The 19,880-nt window shown below is 47.8% G+C and overlaps 2 protein-coding genes across 2 annotated transcripts in view; one reads left to right on the forward strand and one right to left on the reverse strand.

Annotated features, from left to right (window-relative positions):
- Positions 1 to 793: 793 nt before the first annotated feature.
- On the forward strand, positions 794 to 7,535 carry LOC144935743 (cytochrome P450 7A1-like). The gene is made up of 6 exons (XM_078862484.1): positions 794 to 876; positions 3,959 to 4,199; positions 4,862 to 5,775; positions 5,920 to 6,041; positions 6,294 to 6,472; positions 7,218 to 7,535. Exons 1-6 carry the CDS (start codon positions 794 to 796, stop codon positions 7,533 to 7,535), a joined length of 1,857 nt encoding a protein of 618 aa, XP_078718610.1.
- Positions 7,536 to 15,351: 7,816 nt separating this feature from the next.
- Positions 15,352 to 19,880, reverse strand: part of LOC144935857 (fibrocystin-L-like) — a 159,296-nt gene continuing 154,767 nt past the window's right edge. The window contains 2 exon segments of the mRNA XM_078862684.1: positions 15,352 to 17,822; positions 19,595 to 19,660. Coding sequence (XP_078718810.1) covers positions 19,617 to 19,660 — 44 coding nt within the window. The 3' untranslated portion in view covers positions 15,352 to 17,822; positions 19,595 to 19,616.

Below are 19,880 nucleotides of genomic sequence, written 5' to 3' on the forward strand. Positions count from 1 at the left end.
TTTCGATTTAAAGCTTTCGTGACTGCAGGGATTCATCTTCTTGGTTCTTTCGGTAAAGTCACGTCATGAGAATTATTTTATTATGTTTTATTTTATTATTTTATTATTTCCATTCTACGTGACTTTACCGAAAGAACCAAGAAGATGAATCAATCAATGTTCATTCGTTGCACGGAAAGTCCCTTGTAGCAAGTTTGCCCAGCTCGTTTTCCAGAGAGATCCGTGGTGCATCAAAACAACAATCAATGCGATCCGTACGGAGGAGCGGGCAACAACGACGGACCGCGTCACAGGTGCGGGTAGTAACGGAGTCACCTGTCGGAGCTGTCGGGATGCGTGTGTGCGCGTCGTACGGGTGAGCGTCGGCTTCCATCTCGCAGCGGCACCACCGCTCTCACTTGTTGAGGCTTAGCAAACTAAGATAACCTGGACTCTCACTTCAAAGGGCGGTGGGGAATGGATGGAGAGGAGAAGCGGGACCAAGTTGGGGTTGGGATGATATTAGGAGTGGGGGTGGTGGGGGGTGGTGGTGGGGGGTGGTGGTTGGGGGGGTGGGGAGAAATGTTTGGGGAAGGCAGGAGGGCGACGAGATAGCGATGAACAATTGGAATCCCCCACCCACGCTCGGCGTGAACCTTGCTTATAAAAGGCGACCGGCACGCACCGCCCCAGCTAACCAGCCCGCCCGTGTGCTGCGTTCCATCACCCCGAGTCTCCCACCTGGCGAGACAGCCCCGACCCCCGGCAAGCAACAACCGCGACCCAACCGCAGACGGCGCCTCCGACAAAGACGATGCCTCTCCTGTTGACCCTCTCCATCGCCGCGGCGCTCTCCGCCTGCGTGCTACTCTGCGTCCTGCTCGGCCTGCGGCGCAGGTAAAATTGTCCCTCCCGGGCTCCGATGCCCTCGCAACAGGCAACAGTTGCGGCCGCTTTTAGACGACGGTTGACACCGCAAGACGCGAGTGGTCCTGGAAGACTGCTCCGTACCGCGAGCTTTTAGATGGTCACCTGGTTGAGGTCGGTGCATGTTTAAGTGGAGATGTTGATGAAATGTCTTGGGTTTTTTTGTTACCCCAAATGAACAACGTTGCTAAGGTATACATTGTCAACTGCGCGTTCAGCTCGCCAGAGCCCTGCGACACAACGGAAGCTGTGGAGGGGTGCGAGTCCCTCCTAGGGCATGGCCGTTCTCAAACGAAGCTCAACACACCATGGGCTGATGAGATGAGAAGAAGATCGCCCGTTATGTGGGCGCGCAACAAACCCTGTTGATTTCTAGATTTGAAGCTTTCGTGACTGCAATGATTCATATTCTTAGGTTTTTTCGGTAAAGTCACGTAGGTAAAAAATTAAAATTAATAAAAGTAAAATAAAATAAAAATCACGACGTTTCGGAGGCAACACAAGCTTCCGTCTCTCACTTGATACAGCAATCGTGCTGTGACGGTTCCACCTGAAGACGGAAGCTTGTGTTGCCTCCGAAACGTCGTTGTTTTTATTTTTATTTTACTTTTATTAATTTAAATTTTATTCCTACGTGACTTTACCGAAAAAACATAAGAATATGAACCCTGTTTATTTCTCCATTGTAATTGGGACGGTGCGTATTCGGTGAACAGCGGTGGCCAAATAGTGTTCACGAAAAGCGCCGTCACCGTTTTGGCGTGGTGCCCTGCTATCTCCCCCGATGGCCTCTAACGTTTGAACTCTTTGGCAAATACGAGGTACAGCCGTGCGTGACCCACTTCGTCACACCGACTCTGACGATGTCCTAGAAGGGCTAGAACGGTGCAATTTGTGACCGCCGATAGCCGAGTCTATGCCTGTAACTACAAAAAAAACAAGTCAGTTTAACACGAGGGCTTTCGCGACCAATATCATCCATAAGCAACCACACCGGCTAGTGCTGTACTAGTGACGAATTGGCCACGTTCTGTTTACGTGACAACCCTTACTAGTTGGCTGTGTCGGGTGGTGGCGGGTTTTAACGACATATTTACGCGATCTAACCCAAAAAACCTCTACTATACAAGAAACAAAAAAACTGAATTTTCTTTTCTTTGGACCCCTAAAAGATTTGGTGGTTGGGGGGAGAGGGGATGCATTCGATTTTGGGTTTTAAATGGCACTGAGTCCTAATAAGGCATTGGACATGTTGGACTCAGAATCGGAGGGGCAAAAAACCATCCACGCTTTTGTTTGTTTGTTTGGCACCCATGGTGCTCAATCCAAATACTGCATCGTATCTTCTTAATAACTTCAATCACTCGGCCATTTGATGGAATTGGATAGAGGAGTGCCGCATTAAACACTTCCGCGCGCACAGATACAAGGACCACAAAACAACAAGTCGATTGCAAAAAAGTCAGAGCAGGTAACGAGCGATTTGCTTCCAGCCACGGCTGTGACCTGGAGTGGAACCCCGGATAGGAGCCTTCGCCAGCAACCAGTGCCGAGCAGAGCGGCGAACTTTTGGTCAAGCAACCCCCCACACCCCACCCTCCCATGAACGATAAAGCAAACGTTAGGCCATGCATTCGGCAGTGGAATGGCAAGGGTTGTAGATTATTGTTTTATCATTGTCGTGTTTATTTAGAATGTTGTGCACGAGATGGTGCAATAAAGTATGTGGGTAATTTGTAACGCGCACATTGTTAGAATAAACTATTGAACGTAACATAATGAAGTGGACAAACATTAACAGTCACTTACACTAAAATGGTAATTAATCGCCAACAAAATATATCTCCTCTGCATAGAGTGTACGCTCAGAAGAAATCTTGTCAAATATGAATATTGTTGCTTCAGTGACTTCAGTAGAATTGGGCAAATTTCCAATCTGTTAAGTTCCCATGTTTACTAACACTGAAAAGTGTTGTAGTACAATACATGACTAACATAATATTGACAATTCAATGTTACGTCACATAACACCTGAGATGCGTACGCAGGCTGAACAAAGACCGAGGCTCGTGGGTAGCGTCTATAAGCATCCAGCAGCATCCCAATGTCTTGTGTGATGCTACGCCGAGGCCGCTGTACAACCGCTCATTCCTACTCGTGCGATGTAGTTCCATTCACTCGATCGCGTTACATCCAGTTGGCATCCGCGTTGTACGAAAAAATGTGTTCCCTATACATTCATCGCATTATATCCAATTTGCGTTATGAAAACTATGCCTTATCGGAGAACGGGCTGTACTCGAATAGCATGGGTAGTGGAGGCGGTAGCCATCGTGAGGCCAGCTTTCCCCAGCGTTTCAGAAAGTGTCACCGTTTCAAATACGATCGGATCGAGTCAGACCCAAAATTTGCACCCCCCCCTCCCCCACCAGTTATTCACTTTCTCTTAAATTCTGTTTGTCCGCAATCCCTCAAACGACGTTAGCTTAGGTTTAGGGCTCGCAATGGCTGCGATAAGCCACCGGGTAGGTTTGTGGAATATGCGGCACTCTCTCCTGCGCAGCACAACAAATTAAAGTTAAAAGGAAAAGTGATACTCTCCTTGAAGGCTTGTTCATTAAGCTAACACTCACCCATTATAAAATCACGATTTCCCACAGATAATGGGAGCCAGACATGTCGACGGAGGTAACAACTCGTGGCGTGCACAGAAGCTATTTTCACATCTCTCTTCGTTTTTTTTTTATTATTGAAAAATAAGCGCTGCAGACGGTTCACAATCGCGAGTTCAAATCCAGGTTCAGGATCAACTCAGTCCATCATCCCTCCAGGGTCGGTTAAAATAGGTACTGCTTTGCAGGGAAGTCAACTGTGATTGTCCTCTGAATCGGCTTGCTCCCCTGCCATAGGAATGTGGAATTTCCACCGTTGACTCAACAGCAAATCACTTTAACTCTTTTGACCACTGCAGTAAAGTCCTGTTGGGCCACATGGTGCTCATGCTGCGATCCGCGTTGCCCCCCCCCCTCCCCCTGCTGCTGTATCCTCGAAGGACGACCGGGGAGCCTCCGCTGGAGAATGGCTGGCTGCCCTTCCTCGGCCTCGCGCTGCAGTTCGGGGTCAACCCGCTGGAGTTCTTGCGCAAGCGCCAGCGGCAGCACGGGGACATCTTCACGTGCAGGATCGCCGGCAAATACATCCACTTCATCACCGACCCCTTCTCCTACAGCGCCGTCGCCCGGCGAGGCCGCCACCTCGACTGGAACAAGTTCGCCTACGAGCTCTCGTCGAAGGTAAACGACGCTGGAGGTGGACACCGACGCTTCTCCCTCCCCGGGCCGGAGGCCCCGGGGCCGTGTTCAGGAGCCCCTGAACGTTGACGATGATCACGGTCATTGTCCTCGTCGTCGTGAGACTCGCGGAAGTTTAAGTTGGTGGCGATCGTATTCGACGTTTGGCCGGAGGGCCTCCTCGTCAGAGCCGAGAACGCTGCGAACGCCCGACAACGCTGGGCGTAATCTGCAGCGTACAAAATTTGCCAACGTTTTCGCTTGGGCTTTACAGCGGTCCCCCCCCAACCCCCCCCCCCCCCGTTTGCTGATGAACCACAATCATGGTAATTGTTTTTTTACCCTTTTATCTGGCAACAAAACTGACACCTTTTTTACGAGGAGTCATGTTTGCATAGACCACAATACATGCAGTCATAATGCAAACAAAAACATAACTCTAATAATGTATGCACTGTCCTTGAAGTTGACCACAATCAATTGGAATAGCTTCCCGGGTGACAGCTTGATTTGATTTGTTCTGTCGGATGGTCGACGAATGTGCTCATGTACAGTTGGCAGCGAATTCTGAAAAAGAGCTATACAACTCAGTGGGCCTTACCTGGTAAAATAATGCAAGATTTCGTTTAATAGTTTATGAATCGATGTTTTATTGTGGTGTGTAGCTGTTTGGCCACCACAGCATGGACCCGGACGCCGGCTACACCACGGAGAATCTGCACCAAACGTTCCTGCGCACCCTGCAGGGAGAGGGCCTGGTGGGGATGTCCGAGAGCATGCTGGAGAACATGCAAAGCGTCATGCTGCGCGACGCCGATCGCTCCAAGCCGGTGCTCGGAGCCGAGCACGAATCACCGCCCGAGATGGCCAGGCGGCGCAGACGCAGAGCCGACTCGGCGACGCAACCCTCCTGCGCTGAGGACGCGGCGCATCTCCTCTCCGATCCAAATTGTGTCAATTTGATAAAATCTGAGTCAAGAGGCCAGGCAGACAGGGACAATGTGGACACTCCCGCTTATAAAAATAAGGGCGAATCAGTTAGCAGCTCCAGTGACATTCAAATCACACAAAATAGGTCTGCTCAGACAGACGCTTTAATTCGGCCACCACAATCCAAGCCATTGCCATTGCTGGGACACCAGGGCCTGCCCACTGCCTGGCAGCAGAATGGACTCTACCTCTTCTGCTACAGCATCATGTTCGAGGCGAGCTTCATGACCATGTTCGGCAAAGAGCTGCATCAGCAGAACAGTCCCAGGGAGCATCGAGCCAACATCAACAGCATGCAGAAGAACTTCAAGACCTTCGACAGCTTCTTCCCCGCGCTGGTGGCGGGCCTCCCCATCAAGCTCTTCTACTGGGCGCACAGCGCGCGCGAGAAGCTCGCGAAGGAGCTCAAGCAGGAGAAGCTGTACGAACGGCACAACATGTCGGCGCTCATCGCCCTCCGAATACAACTCAACGACACGCTGTCTCGCATGGACGACATGGGCAAGGCACGCACCCACCTGGCCCTGCTGTGGGCCTCGCTGGCGAACACCCTTCCAGCCGCCTTCTGGAGCCTCTTCTACCTCCTCAGGTATGCGGAAGGCTCCCCCCCCCCCGAGCTCTCTTTGCGTCCTGCTCACCCACGACTCGCCGCGACTCTCGGGTGTTGGTGGCGTGAACGCTTTCTTCCTTCGGCGCGGTGTAATGAATTTGCGCCGCTGCTGCCGCTCTCCAGGTCTCCGGAGGCAATGCAGGCGGCCAGGAAGGAAATCAAGGAGGTCGTTGGGGACTGCCAGTGGAAGGAAGGAGAGCTCCTGAAGTTTAGCGAAGAGCAACTGAACAGGCTCGTCATATTAGGTACGCCGCCCTTTACTCAACCTTCGCTGTCACGTGGTGTTAATTGGTTCACAAACAGAACGTTTTAAATAAAGTGATCGTGTTGTGTTATCTGGGTATTACTGCCCTTGGCTATGAAACTGTATTTTCCACCTCCATTGTTGAAAACGTAGTTGTCCGTTCACATTTTTGGACCGCCCTCACTTTTTCCAAACAAGCGTGTGCCACACGAGTCTCATGCGCTGTCCGTTGTGTTTGCTGCTGCTGCTGCAGAGAGCGTGATCAAGGAGGCCATGCGGCTCTCCAGCGCCTCCATGAACGTCCGAGTGGTGAAGGAAGACTTTGAGCTCTCCCTGGACTCAAACAGAGGGTACCGGGTCCGCAAGGGTGACGTCATCGCGCTGTACCCACAGCTGCTGCACTACGACCCCGACATCTTCCACGATCCGCTGGTAAATTGGCGCAGCCGCGAACGTGACTTTTAATTCCCCCACTCGTGTGTTAATCGGTCCGTGCGCAATACGTTTTGGGCTACGGTAGAATGAACTGTAAATAAAACCAAGATAGATTAGCAGTGCTCCTCCTGCCAACGTGTATCTCTCCATGTAACAAGTAATCCTTTCCCGTTCCGATGACGTACGTGTACGTTATTCGTTTTTCTTTCGATTCATCATCACAACGAAACCAGGAGAAAAATATAATAACTTATCAGTACCGAGGCTCCCACAAGGCCATGCGGGAGGGCGTGTGACACAGTTTGGCGCCAGCTATCGCAGAGTGTGGTCGTGTCGCTACGGTTCTCTCTGGGGAGTGCGATGTCTTCAAAAACAACGGCGCTACGCCTATGTAAATAAAATTAATGCTGAGCCGCTTGCGCGTCTCGAGATTCAGAGGTGAACGGGACAACCACACCCTGCAACTTGCAGATGTCTTGGAATGGGAAAGGCTTAAGAGTAAATCTGACACATCCCCTCAACCACCCAGCCATCCAGGAGTGCACAATCTCAGCGGTAATGGTTCAACACAACCAAATTAATCTGCCACAATGTATATATACGCGTCTCAGAATACAATTTAAATTATGACCGCTTCGAAACATCGGTAAAAAAAAGTTCCTGATTTGAATCGAAGGTTAAAATTTTAATCGGTTTAAACTTAACGCGCAACTAACATGGTTGGTGCGTTTCCTTTCGACAGAAATTCAAGCACGACCGGTTTTTGGACGACAACGGCCAAGAGAAGACAAACTTCTATAAGAACGGACGGAAGCTCAAGTACTACTACATGCCCTTCGGCTCCGGAATCACCATGTGCCCCGGCCGCTTCTTTGCCATGATCGAGATGAAGCAGTTCCTGCTGCTGGTCATGAGCCTGTATGACATGGAGCTGCTGGACTCGGAGGAGGTCCCGCCAACCCTGGACCAGGCCCGAGTCGGGCTCGGTATCCTGCAGCCCGCCACAGATGTTCCCTTCCGCTACCGAATCAAACCCACGTCTCGCAACGTCCACCTCTAGTCCTTCCAGCCACGATCGCACTTCACAATACACTTTTACCCAACTCTTCCTCTAAAGCTCTATCTCTGTGTAGGAGTGGAAGTCCAGTGCACTGTGCGCTTTACCAAGAAAAGGCTGTGGCCAATTATTAACCATATTTATTAATAATGTGCAGAATAGCAAAAGGGAGAAAAGAAGGGAATCCACCCCCACCCCCGTTTCTGTGCCACTTCCCGACACGGCGCGTTCGTCCCAACGTTGTGCAGTGCGGCCAGGAGGCCGGAGTCACCCGGGACGAGGGTGCGCGTGCAAAGCTTGCCGGCTATTTGGCCTGCAGTTGCGTTCACATAGAGTTATGCTGTCACCTGTGGAAGAGTAATGGATGAGAATCCACATTTTGGCAACTGATAGCTCGACTGAAAGCACGTTCCACAGGCGACAATGCTAGCAAGACCCCACTGTGCCTCCTCTATAGAGGCTATGGATGAACCTGTTCATGCATTTTACCCTCGCGGTTTTAAAATGGATGACACGTGAACGCTAGCTGAGGGCTGGCAGGAACTACAGCTGAATGCAGAAAATGTTTACATCCTACCTCATTGTCCACATTGACATTTGGATTAAAAGGGAAGATTGCTTGCTTCCGGAATATCGGCGCAGCTCAATGGCAGACTCCCAGTGGGGGCAACGCCTGTGCGACCGATGCCAGATTTAAGCCAAGGTATCGTCATTGTGTGATATGAATTAGTTAATATAAAGTACAGCCCTTTGTCAATCTACTACTGCTGGATGAAGGTCTACCCATGCCATGGCAGTCATGGGGGTTGTTTGACCATACTTCACCATGCTGGTCACTTCAAGGTTTCAGATAGTACCCACTGCTGATATTAGCTATATCCGGGAATAGAACTCAGGTTATGGGGTTTAAAGTGTAGTGCACTAACCACTGCCATTCCAAAAAAAAATCTTTAAAAGTTTGTTTTGACAGTGGTTGGGTATAAAACTGTGCAAATGCTCTACCCCTGATTTAACTGTGTGCCAGTATCTATTAAGTGTACGGATCTCTGCTGCGAGAATCGGCCACACACTGCAGCAACTACAGCAGTAAGCGAATCACTGATGCGATTTTAAGTTTGAAACAATATCTTTTAAATAAATTTTCTTAATTGTATATATGTTATTTATTTTATAAATCGCGAATTCTTAAATAATAATATAACTGTTGTTTATAGCGATGAACCAAGAAACACCTGAGTCTGTGCTGCCCGGGTGAAAAGTGACCGACTTTGTTCAGTCAACGTAAGAAAATACATTTCCATCGTGTTCGGAGCACGAAGTAAGCCACCGATGTGAAGGGGAAACCCGATTTATGTGCAGCCTGTAGACATGGGCCCTCTGGCTCGCACCAACGAGGAAGTGAGAGTGGTTTTTGACGCTCGGGTGTTGAGGACTCGAGAAACATTTGACTTCCGTCTGTCGCAAACTGGCAAACTTGTCCACATTTTTTTGAAAACAAAATAAGTACAATAGAAATGCGGCCTATACAACAGCAGCTTAGGAAATATTATAATCCAATTGAACACGTAGGCTTTCGCGACCAATATTATTAGAATCCAACATAGGTTTGGCAACATTTGTCCGAATGCGATTTGAAAGGTATAAATGTACGGTTGCAAAGAAAACGTAAGACGATGTCTGCTAAGTGGCACCCAGCCAGTGGTGTCTTGTTGGCACTTTAGCAGAGTCTGCATCGATGGTGCGGGGCTTTAGGGAAATCATAGATGAGCAAAACAAAATAGGTATTTAAGGTGGGCATTATAAATGTTGTTCATTATGCATAATTGCTGTCAAATAAAGCAACGTGTTGAATATTTTATCCAATTCTCTTTCATACGCTCGAAGTGCCTCCCAGTGGCATTGATAAAAACGTGTCCACGTGAAATGCACAGAAGCTTCATATTTTCGCTTACACCTTACACAGTACTGTAGTGCATAGAGCAACACACGTCTTTGGTAAAAAAAAATCACGAGCCCTGTATTTGCAAAAAAGCGCCTCAATGAACCTCAAGATCCATGTTCCAGGAAGGCGCTGCAATTGCGAATATTTGACCAATTCCTTTGATGAGGATTTGTCTTTGCTTGCTTCGTGGAGAATGCAGTACCCTGGCGAATACCCAAACAATGAGATGACACAGATCCACACAGACGGGTTCGTGAACCCACCTGCCGCACGAAACACAACACCTCGCTGACCTCGTCAAGGAGCATAAACTGTCCGCTCATCCTCCCCAGAAGCAGTCACTGTTGTACTCTTTGGTTCTTTCGGTCAAGTCACGTAGGTGTAAAAGAAAACAAAATAAATTCAATCACGACGTTTCGGGCACAACACAAGCGTTCGTCATTAGGTGGGACAACCACAGCAAGAAACAATTGCTGAAGTGGGCAAAAGGGCTGCTGTAACAAGAGGCTATATTGGTAAGAGAGGGGGGGAGGGAAGAGCCAGGGACGAGAGAGAGAGAGGGGGGTGTGGGGTAGGGAGAGTGGAGCGGTGCCGAGTCAAGAGCAGCTAGAAGTGATTGAAGGGCGAGCAACGACCTACGTGACTTTACCGAAAAAACCAAAGAGTATGGATCCCTGCAGTCACGAAAACTTCTAATCGAGAGGGTTACTTTCAGCTGGCCCTCGAGCAACGACGGTCACTGCTTCTGCGGCCGTCTGGAACGCTCTTCATTCCGATATTAGGAAGCCACTGGAGCTACGCACTTTTACATCATCTAGACCAGTCGTTCTTAACCTTTTCCTTTGATTCTCAATCGTAATTTGTTTTTTTAAATCTGTTAATAAATACGTAGCTTTGATGAAACAAAGTAGTTGTACTTAGGTGCCTATGCTTAATTTGTGTTTCGATGATTTACCTTCTCAACCAATCTGGCCATTTTTCGATTTAAAGCTTTCGTGAATGCAGGGATTCATCTTCTTGGTTTTTTCGATAAGGTCACGTAGAAGGGAAGTAATAAAATAATAAAAATAAAACATAATAAATATATATCTTGCACCCGCAGAAAGGGCATCTCGCACTCACAAGGGGTGCGTGCACCCCAGGTAAGGAACCACTGATCTAAAATTGATAATAATAATAATAATAAAAACCCATTTCTTTATAACTGCTTTTTGTGTGTTTAGTTTGTTGTCCTTCTTCCGCGCCCTCCGACTAGCGCGGTTGGCTACGTACGGTGCGAAAGAAGTTCAACACATCTTCTTGGTTCTTTCGGTAAAGTCACGTAGAAGGGAAGTAATAAAATAATAAAAATAAAACATAATAAAACAATTCTCACGACGTTTCGGCTACAACGCAAGCAGCCGTCTTCAGGTGAAGAATGAGACACTGCCAAGCTAGGAGCTTATATATAAGCTGAGTTGGAGGTGGAAGAAGAAGAGAGCCTTAACAAAAGAATGTGCATATCAAGAGGAATTTAGCATATTCATGGAAAATGCGTAGGAGGTGTGCGGGGGGGGGTTCAAAGTCATATTATGCCCATGCATTATGCAGGATCAGCAGCACCAAAGGGAGGGGGGGGTAGCATTAACATAATATGACTTTGAACCCCCCCCCCACCCACCTCCTACGCATTTTCCATGAATATGCTAAATTCCTATTGATATGCACATTCTTTTGTTAAGGCTCTCTTCTTCTTCCACCTCCAACTCAGCTTATATATAAGCTCCTAGCTTGGCAGTGTCTCATTCTTCACCTGAAGACGGCTGCTTGCGTTGTAGCCGAAACGTCGTGAGAATTGTTTTATTATGTTTTATTTTTATTATTTTATTACTTCCCTTCTACGTGACTTTACCGAAAGAACCAAGAAGATTAATCCCTGCAGTCACGAAAGCTTTAAATCGAAGTTCAACACACCACTACGGTACATGTGTAGCATCGGATCGCGTATGCACACACCGCCTGTATCCACTTGCCTGCACTTGCAGCCAGAGGTCGGTAGGGTGTGCTAGCCTGGACAAGCGGATAGAGAGGGAGCCGGACCCAAGGGAGGCTGGGTTCCCCTCCCCTACCCCAGGTGGGGGGCTGGGAGGGGGTCCTTCCATGATCTTCTGGAAGGTTCCAGAAAGGGGGCGGTACCAGGGGTGGAGGTTCCCCTGGAGGTGTATAAAAGGGGTACCCCAAGCACAGCTTGAGGCAATGCTACGAAGACTGAAGACCACCTGGACTAGGACCCTGGGACCTCGAGCCCGCTGTCCTTCTCAGGGCCGGGTCGAGCTGGGACCAGTGGTCGGGACCCGTACCTTGGCTGAGTCGGGTCAGGGTAGCCTCCCCTAGGGCATGGATAGCCGGAGGGCTGGGAGTGAACGGGCGGTGTTTAGGTCACGATAGCTCGGAGGCCATACCTCCCTAGATAGTGGGGGGTGTTAATGGAGTTGTTGTCAGTTATAAATGCACAACCCGTGTTGCCTCTACGACGTCTCTGTCGCCATAAGAACTCACTACACATGCACGCGCACACTGCCAACTGCTCTCCACCTCGCAGCTCAACGCGTTTGAGTTTCTCAAACCCTTGTGGTGCACAAGCCCTCGCCAACAAAGCACCCATCACAATAACCACACGCAGCAAGCTCTTCAGCAGTGGCTGCCTGTTCTATCGGAATACAGTTAAATGTACGTACGGTGAATCTTGACTTACAGCTTTCGTGCCTGCAGGAATTCATATTCTTTCGGTAAAGTCACGTAGATAGGTTGAAGATATGTACGTGACTTTACCGAAAGACCCAAAGAATATGTACGTACTGTACTGTGTTGACTTTCTTTCGCACCGCACATAGCCCCCCGTGCGAATCGGGTGTGTGCGGGGGAAGGACAACAAACTTAACACAACCCAAATAAGCTTCACCTCCGAGACTTACCAACTCTGATCTCGGCTGCTGATGACACAGTTGATTCACTCTGCATGCAACACGCCACGTGCAAGTTGATGTTGACCATGTGGATGGAGAGTTTAAGTTCTCTAGCCCAGTGGTGATTCTCAACCTTGTGTAATAAAAGACTCCATCAGGCACTGCTGGTCTCCGCTTGTCTTTTATTTAGGTTCTTCTCTGCACCCCACTGGTCTCCTCCGCGGACCAGCGTCGTCTCGTGCGCGCCCCGCACGCGCTCCCTCATCAGCTCCTCCACTCTTCCTCACACCCCGCTGGTCCTGATAAGGGACCAGCGTCTCCTCTCGCGTGCCGCGCACGCTCCTCCGTTAGCTCCTCTACTCCCGCACTCCGCACACCGCTGGCCGATGGCGTGCTGAGGTCCTTCGGCCACGTGGCCGATGGCGCGGATCTCTCTCACCACCCAACGTGGCTCAGACTCTTAACTTCCCCAACTGACCCCGATCTCTTCCGGGCTCCCACTTATATCCTTTTTCCCCCCACGTGACCCTGACTCCTCCCCTTCCAGATCGTCAGATCCGGCCTTCCCATACTGCCCTGCTGGCTCCGCCCCCATTCACCTCGCCTCCCATTAGAGCCGAGGTGAACGGTGGCCCCTCCCACACGCCCCACAAACCAGGCTCCGCCCCCCAATACCTCGGGCCGTGTGATTGGGCCAGAGCCCAGCAACAACCCGATTTACGCTCGCATCACACTTGTTTGGCTACTGCTGTTACCCCCCCCCCCCCTTATTGCCAGAAAGGGTAATAAAACTATTCTTATTTTTTCATAATTTGATACTGGCAAAAATAAAAAGATCCAATTTTGTACCCCTTGTTAAATAGTTTCAACCAAGTAACCCTCTTACCTGACCCAACATGGTTCTGAGAAATACATTTACGAATAATGAACATCAATACTTTAACCAATTTTCATTTTTGTGGGGTATCCTAACTAGCTGCTAATCAGCGGACGCTCTGCACGCATGAGGCCATCTGTTTGGGCTCGCTGATTACTCTTGTAAACCACATTGCTTACGATCAATGAGTTTAGAAAATACCTTTAATATAGTTCTATGTCACCATGTGGATTTACAATTGTATCGTAGTTATATCGTAGTGGCAGATTCGCGCACGTGGATTATTCACCAATGACTCGCGCACAATATATAATTCCACACTTATTTAGAAAATCACCTTGCGTACCCCCTGGGACATCGTCCACGTGTACCTCGGATTAAGAACCACTGCCCCCCTATAACCGTTGCCTGCCACCTCAACCGCGCTCCCTTCGCCGTTTCTCTACCAGCCACCTCGCCACCACCTCGGCTCCGATCCCACGCGTCCGCCCCCCTCACTCCTCACCCACTACCGCATCGCCATCCTGCACCACCGCTTGCCCCACAAATCTTCCGCTGCCATTTGCCTCTGCAGGAGTCCCCATGCGCAGAGCGTCGCCATCCTATAAACAAGCAAACCCCACTGATTCCAGACGTTTGCCAGCGATTCTGTGCTATAAAGAGAGTCAGCTCGTACGGAGGGACTACAATAACATTAAATTGTTTTATTTTAACAGGTAAGGCCCACTGCGCTGTTGGCTCTTGTTCAGACGGGACCTGGCCACATACGAGACGGCCACATTCAGCGGCGTATCGTCGTGTGGAAATGTATGCCAGCCAAGTCATCTAAATGCATGATGTTGATTCTAAATGCGGAGGAAAAAACCGGAGGACCCGGAGAAAATCCACACGACCACTGGGAGAAAGAGAGAGACACGCAAACTCCAAATATACAGAAATCGCATTATTGTGAATGGTACTTGTGTAATGTGAGGTTAAACCTGGGCGATAGTGATAGGCTCTGCCGGCCTCAGCCCACAGCCAATGGGGAGTCGAGCCAGGGGCGTAGCCCTGGAGCTGGACAGTATCTTCGAGAAAGTTCCAGGGGTGTGGCTGAGGATTGGCTACGTGGGATCACGTGGGCCAGGTATTATAAGGGGTGGAGAAGGACAGCACGTGGTCAGTGTGCGGAGGAACGAAGGGGGAAGCCACGCTGGTACCGTGGTCCCACTCCAGCCACGTGGCGGGCCGCAGCAGTCTCTCTCACGCTGTCAGCCAGCAGCGTGAGGGAGCGGAGAGGGAGGCGAGGGAACCGAGTGTGTGAATGCGGTGGAAGGCTGTGAACGAGAGAAACGAATAAACAACTCTGAAGTCAATACGTCGTCTGAACGGGACTTATTACACTTGTAATTGAATAAGTCGAGTCAGACTTGTACCCATGTAACTTTAATGCGAACTTGAGAGCAAGGATGAAGAAGTATCCCATCAACAGTTCAGTGTTATGTGCAGCGCTGCACATTTAGCCTGCAGTATGGTGATTAAACGATGTGACCTTATTTATCACAGTAGCTTATTCTCTTGTGTAGCTATTCAGTGCTAATGTAGGTGCCTGGTCCATCCAGGACCTATTGTTGAGTTTCATGCTCCTTGTGTTCATTTATTGTATCTATATTGCAAGTATTAATAGATGTCATATTTGGTGCTGTGTTTTTCCATCAGTTTACCTCGTTCAATTCTTGAAATACATCGGAGTCGGATGTTCACCCTGGCTCTGAAAGTTTATTGAATGCGAGGTTAACTACTCAGCGCACAGCGAGGCTGAGCCACTGCCAGTCCACTCACCCAGCTTAATAATCATCGCTACAGTCTACATTATAGACTGCCAGTACACTCACTCAGATTAAGAACCAGGCAACAGTCTACATTAGTGGTTTTTGGTTTTTATTATTTTTATTCACTTTATTTTTATTATCATTTTTCTATCTACGTGACTTTACCAAACGAACCAAAGAATATGAATTCCTGCAATCACGAAATTTTTAAGTCAAAATTTCACCAGGCATATAGTAGCTTTTATTCACGGTAGAAGCATTAAATGTGGTATTGCATGCACAGTTATCCACTACTGCCAACAGTAGTGCACATGATGTGCGTATGTGTGTATCTATATGTGTGTATATATATGTGTGTTGTACCCTGCTATTGTACTGGACACCCACCCCCTCGTGTGCTTGCTCCAACAGTCTGCTAAATGTGTACTCTGCTGTTAAACAGCGTCAACTCATGCATAATGCATGTTACTGCTATGTCGGTGCTGATTTACTAACCAACTTCCAGCACTCCTGATGAAAACACACACCTGTGATACCCCAACACAGCACATCCACCAACTTCACATCCGGTATTTGCTCAAGCAAGCCTGACTGCTGTTGAACTGGTTCCGAGTTTGTTTGTGTTGAACCATTGCTGATGAAATTACTCACTGCGAGAATGCCGTTTCGTTGATGAGCTGTGTTAAATCACGACAGTACTCTTATATTGTGTGCAGAGGGACAAGGTATGTGGGGGGTAAATTATCTGCTTATTGATTTCACCACTCTTGCAGAAACATGTTGGGAACGTTAGAGTCAATCATAGGCATTTTATTTTGTTTTATTTTTATTATTTTATTATTTCCCTTCTACGTGACTTTACCAAAAGAACCAATAATACATAGGCATGCTGTTTCCAATTACAGGCTGCGTAATAATATTGCGAGTTGTATTGTGAGTTATAAGAACTACATACACAGTCCTCAGGCATCATTTCAGCCGAGTCTGTCAAATGTTTGTAATTGACAAGCCACATTGAGTCTACGACTGACTATGGCTGTGGCTACGGTGCCTACTGCAGTCTACCATGGCTGGAACTGCTTCTCTTTGGCGAGGCGTGTGACGTTAGCTGGTATTGATGATGTCGCTACTCGCGACTGCTTTTCCAGGTTTGCTCCTAGATTTATTGAATTTCGAGTCCCGCCTGCGGTTGCCTTGGCAGGGCCAGACTAAATGATTTTGCGGGCCTTATACGGCCCGCGGGCCGGACGTTCCCCACCCCTGCTCTATAACATGATAACAAATCAATGTTAATATCTTCGAAAAGTCAAAGAGTCTCCACTTGTTCACCATAATTGTCAACACGTGCCTGGAATCTTCTCCAGGTGGGCTCCGGAGAAGATTCCAGAGCCCGGAGGCACATTTCTCGTGGTGTTGTTGCAAATTCTCAGACGTGTTAACATTTTTTTGAAGCACCCCTGTATATTCAAAATATAGTACTTTGTTAAATTCGCACGTTCAAAAGTCCAAACATTGTACAAATCCGAATAGCCTGCAGTGCTCAACTCAAACTTTGACTCTATTGTTCTGTAGTAATGAATTAACTGCACAGTGCATGGTGAATATAACATCAAGAACGACCGAAGCGAAAATGACATCAACATAAATTTAGGCAAATACAGTACTGACCAAAACTAATCACAGCAAAGGTCGCATTGTAATAATAGAGTCACAGTCAAAGCGATGGATCTGGTGGCTCATTTCTTGTTTGCAACCCTGGATTTGAGCTCGCAACTGACAGTGAACATGGAATTTTAACTTTTTTTTTTACGTATGCAAAGTATGCGGCTATGTAAAGCTCATTGCTGCACTGTGTCCGGGTTAGAATATGAAGTGGGACTATGCCGGTCGACATTTTCAGCGTTCACACAAAATGTACGAACTCTACGCTTGTGGCGAGAAGCTTCATTTGCAGGGTTGAGATCCCCGATGGAGCCATCTCCCTACTGCTGAGAATGATCGTTCTGCACACAGAGCGAGTGCAGCAGCAGTAGGAAACCGTGCAACTTGTCTACGCTTAGCCAGATGTGTCTGGTTATCCGTCATGTGACCGACTTATTAACGTTTAATTTCAATAACGTATTGCGAGTTCCGTAATGCATTGAAGAGGCTTGAGGAAGAACCAGCTAATTATAGATCAAATTAACCAGGACTCTCTTAGCTTATGGAAACAAAATCACTTCAATATATTAATATCACGTGATTGTGCATGAATTATATTAAGACTGGAAATTGTCAGGGCAGTGAGCCCTCATGCTTCCAGCAGGTCCCCGATTTGAGGGCGACTTGCTGCGGACGCTTCGTGCTATCGTGAGCTTTGTTCGTTTCCCTCTCGGATGTCTGCGTGGTGTTTTTGTGTTCTTGAATTAAATCAATTTAATACAAGAATTGGATTTTGGCTAATGTCTAATGTCTGATTTCATACCAAGTTGCTATTCCCTACGAATATGTATATTTAAATGCGAAGGGCTCGTTAGGCACTGTACGATATTTCATCTTTGGGTTACACTTGAGGCAGACTTTAAATGTCCACCTTGTTGAATATTCGGGCTTGAGGGCTCCGGCAGATGCATGAGGATTGAAGACTGATAACGCAGAAGGTGAAGACTGGTCTCGATCTGTACGTTATCTCCACCGTCGCGTCTCACCAATGCCCACCCTCGTGCAGCTACGGGACTGCAGATTAAAGGAAATCAAGGTTAAATTAACACATTATTGGTTGAACATGACGGTTAGTCTAGCAGGTTCTATTTGCAATATCTTTCCATAACAGACTGAACGCAAAATAGTGTTAGTGTGCAATGCAGAGGTATTTTTCTAACACAGATGCTGAGCACAGCACAGGCCCAAAAGCCCAAACCATCAAGTGGCGGTTTCAGCTGCACCACCTCTACATAATAAAAGGCTCAGTCCCATTTACACGCACCTTTACATCAGCTGCACCTTAACAACTCTTGGAACCTCCCAGTTCAACCAGTCTACACAACAAAGGATCATTCCTAGCAGCGTGCTTCAGCCGCACCGAACCTCACAATAATAATATTCAGGGCCTACCTTGGCTCCTCCCACCCTCAACCAGTATATATACGAGGACTGTTTTCTTGGAATTTCTCTCACTTGATACAGCTATCGTGCTGTGACGGTTCCACCTGAAGACGGAAGCTTGTGTTGCCTCCGAAACGTCGTGATTTTTATTTTATTTTATTTAACTTCTATTAATTTTAATTTAAAAATTTTACCTACGTGACTTAACCGAAAAAACCCAAGAATATGAATCCTTGCAGTCACGAAAGCTTCAAATCTAGCACCAAGTGGCCAGCAACAAACAGCAGTATGGCTTTCACAAAAGTAATATAACATATTTACAATAGCTGCATAATGATGGTAATAATATAATCATCTACATCTCTTTGTCAATACACGACTGGATGAAGGGGGCTTGTTTTACAATACTTCACCACCCTGATGTGTCCAAGTTGGTGAAAGTGGGTATCCAGGTTCCAGTTCAGATTTCACTCAGGAGACTCAAGGAAATCGAACGCGGGTTGCTGGGTTCATCGTGCACTACGCTAATCACTGTGCCATCACTCCTCCGAGGGATATCCGTGGAACTCCTTTCATTATCCACAGGGTAATCCGTGATTACTTATCCATGGGTAAACATTTTTGTCACAGATAATCAATCTGGCACTCAACTCCTCTTAACCGTGAACATTTTTCGGATAATGCAAATGATGACGTAACACACGCAGGGACACGAAGACACATGCACAGATAGAAGAAGACAGAGACTCGTACAGAATAAATTGAGACGCACACAAAGAAAAATAGACACGGCGACACGCACATGCAATGAACTATTGTAAAACATTACGATAATTGGCAGTGCAGAATTGTTGGAAAGCAGATGATAGGAGTTTCTGGGGACACAACGACTCCCGTTGATAATAAAAGGTGTTGGTCATAGGGTCACAGATAAGTGGAGTTCTGATGCATACACATGCTGACCTAAAGAAATGTAGGATAATAAACATTTCACAACTTTAGAAACTCGTAAAAAGTAGAGAAGCAAACACGTGGCATTTACAAGGCAGGTGAAGCTGCTGACAAGCATACGCTGTGTAGCAACAGCCCTTCACTAAGTGCTCGAGACACCTCACAAGCTGCGGCTATCCTTTGGACATTTTGTTCACCTCATAGGAATGATGGGCTAAGTAAACCCCCAAACCAGGATTCGAACTCACAACCTAATGATTTGCGAGTCCAACGATGCTACGCACTCACACATTTTCGTTTTGACAAAAAATTGCCTGTGCGCGCGATTCATGATCTCACCGAATAGGCTCGCTTACAGGACAGCTAACCATCGCAGGCAGAGCATACGGGGGAGGCGCTCATGCACAGTGGGCGAGCAGCTGTCATCGCCGACCGCTGAAACCAGCTCCTACCTGCATTGCGATGTATCCATTGCTACATGCTTGCTGGCTCGGCCAGCATCTTCTTCTCGAGTGTCACTGTGAAAAAGGAACAGGATATTATTCACGGCTGGAAGACATGCGAGATTAGTGCGGTAATTTGGCTCAATATGCAACACAGCTTTTGGAATTAAATGAACAGTGAGGGAAAAAAGTATTTGATCCCCTGCTGATTTTGTACGTTTGCCCACTGACAAAGAAATGATCAGTCTATACTTTTAATGGTAGGTTTATTTGAACAGTGAGAGACAGAATAACA

Source organism: Lampetra fluviatilis, chromosome 14 (assembly GCF_964198595.1).
Source record: "Lampetra fluviatilis chromosome 14, kcLamFluv1.1, whole genome shotgun sequence".
NCBI classification, from domain to species: domain Eukaryota; kingdom Metazoa; phylum Chordata; class Hyperoartia; order Petromyzontiformes; family Petromyzontidae; genus Lampetra; species Lampetra fluviatilis.

Excerpts from the sequence above, each read along its gene's own strand:
- LOC144935743 (XM_078862484.1), top strand. The coding sequence starts at position 794 with ATGCCTCTCCTGTTGACCCTCTCCATCGCCGCGGCGCTCTCCGCCTGC. Across the intron at positions 6,042-6,293 it reads GAACAGGCTCGTCATATTAG|AGAGCGTGATCAAGGAGGCC; the intron begins GTACGCCGCCCT and ends CTGCTGCTGCAG. Across the intron at positions 6,473-7,217 it reads ACATCTTCCACGATCCGCTG|AAATTCAAGCACGACCGGTT; the intron begins GTAAATTGGCGC and ends TCCTTTCGACAG.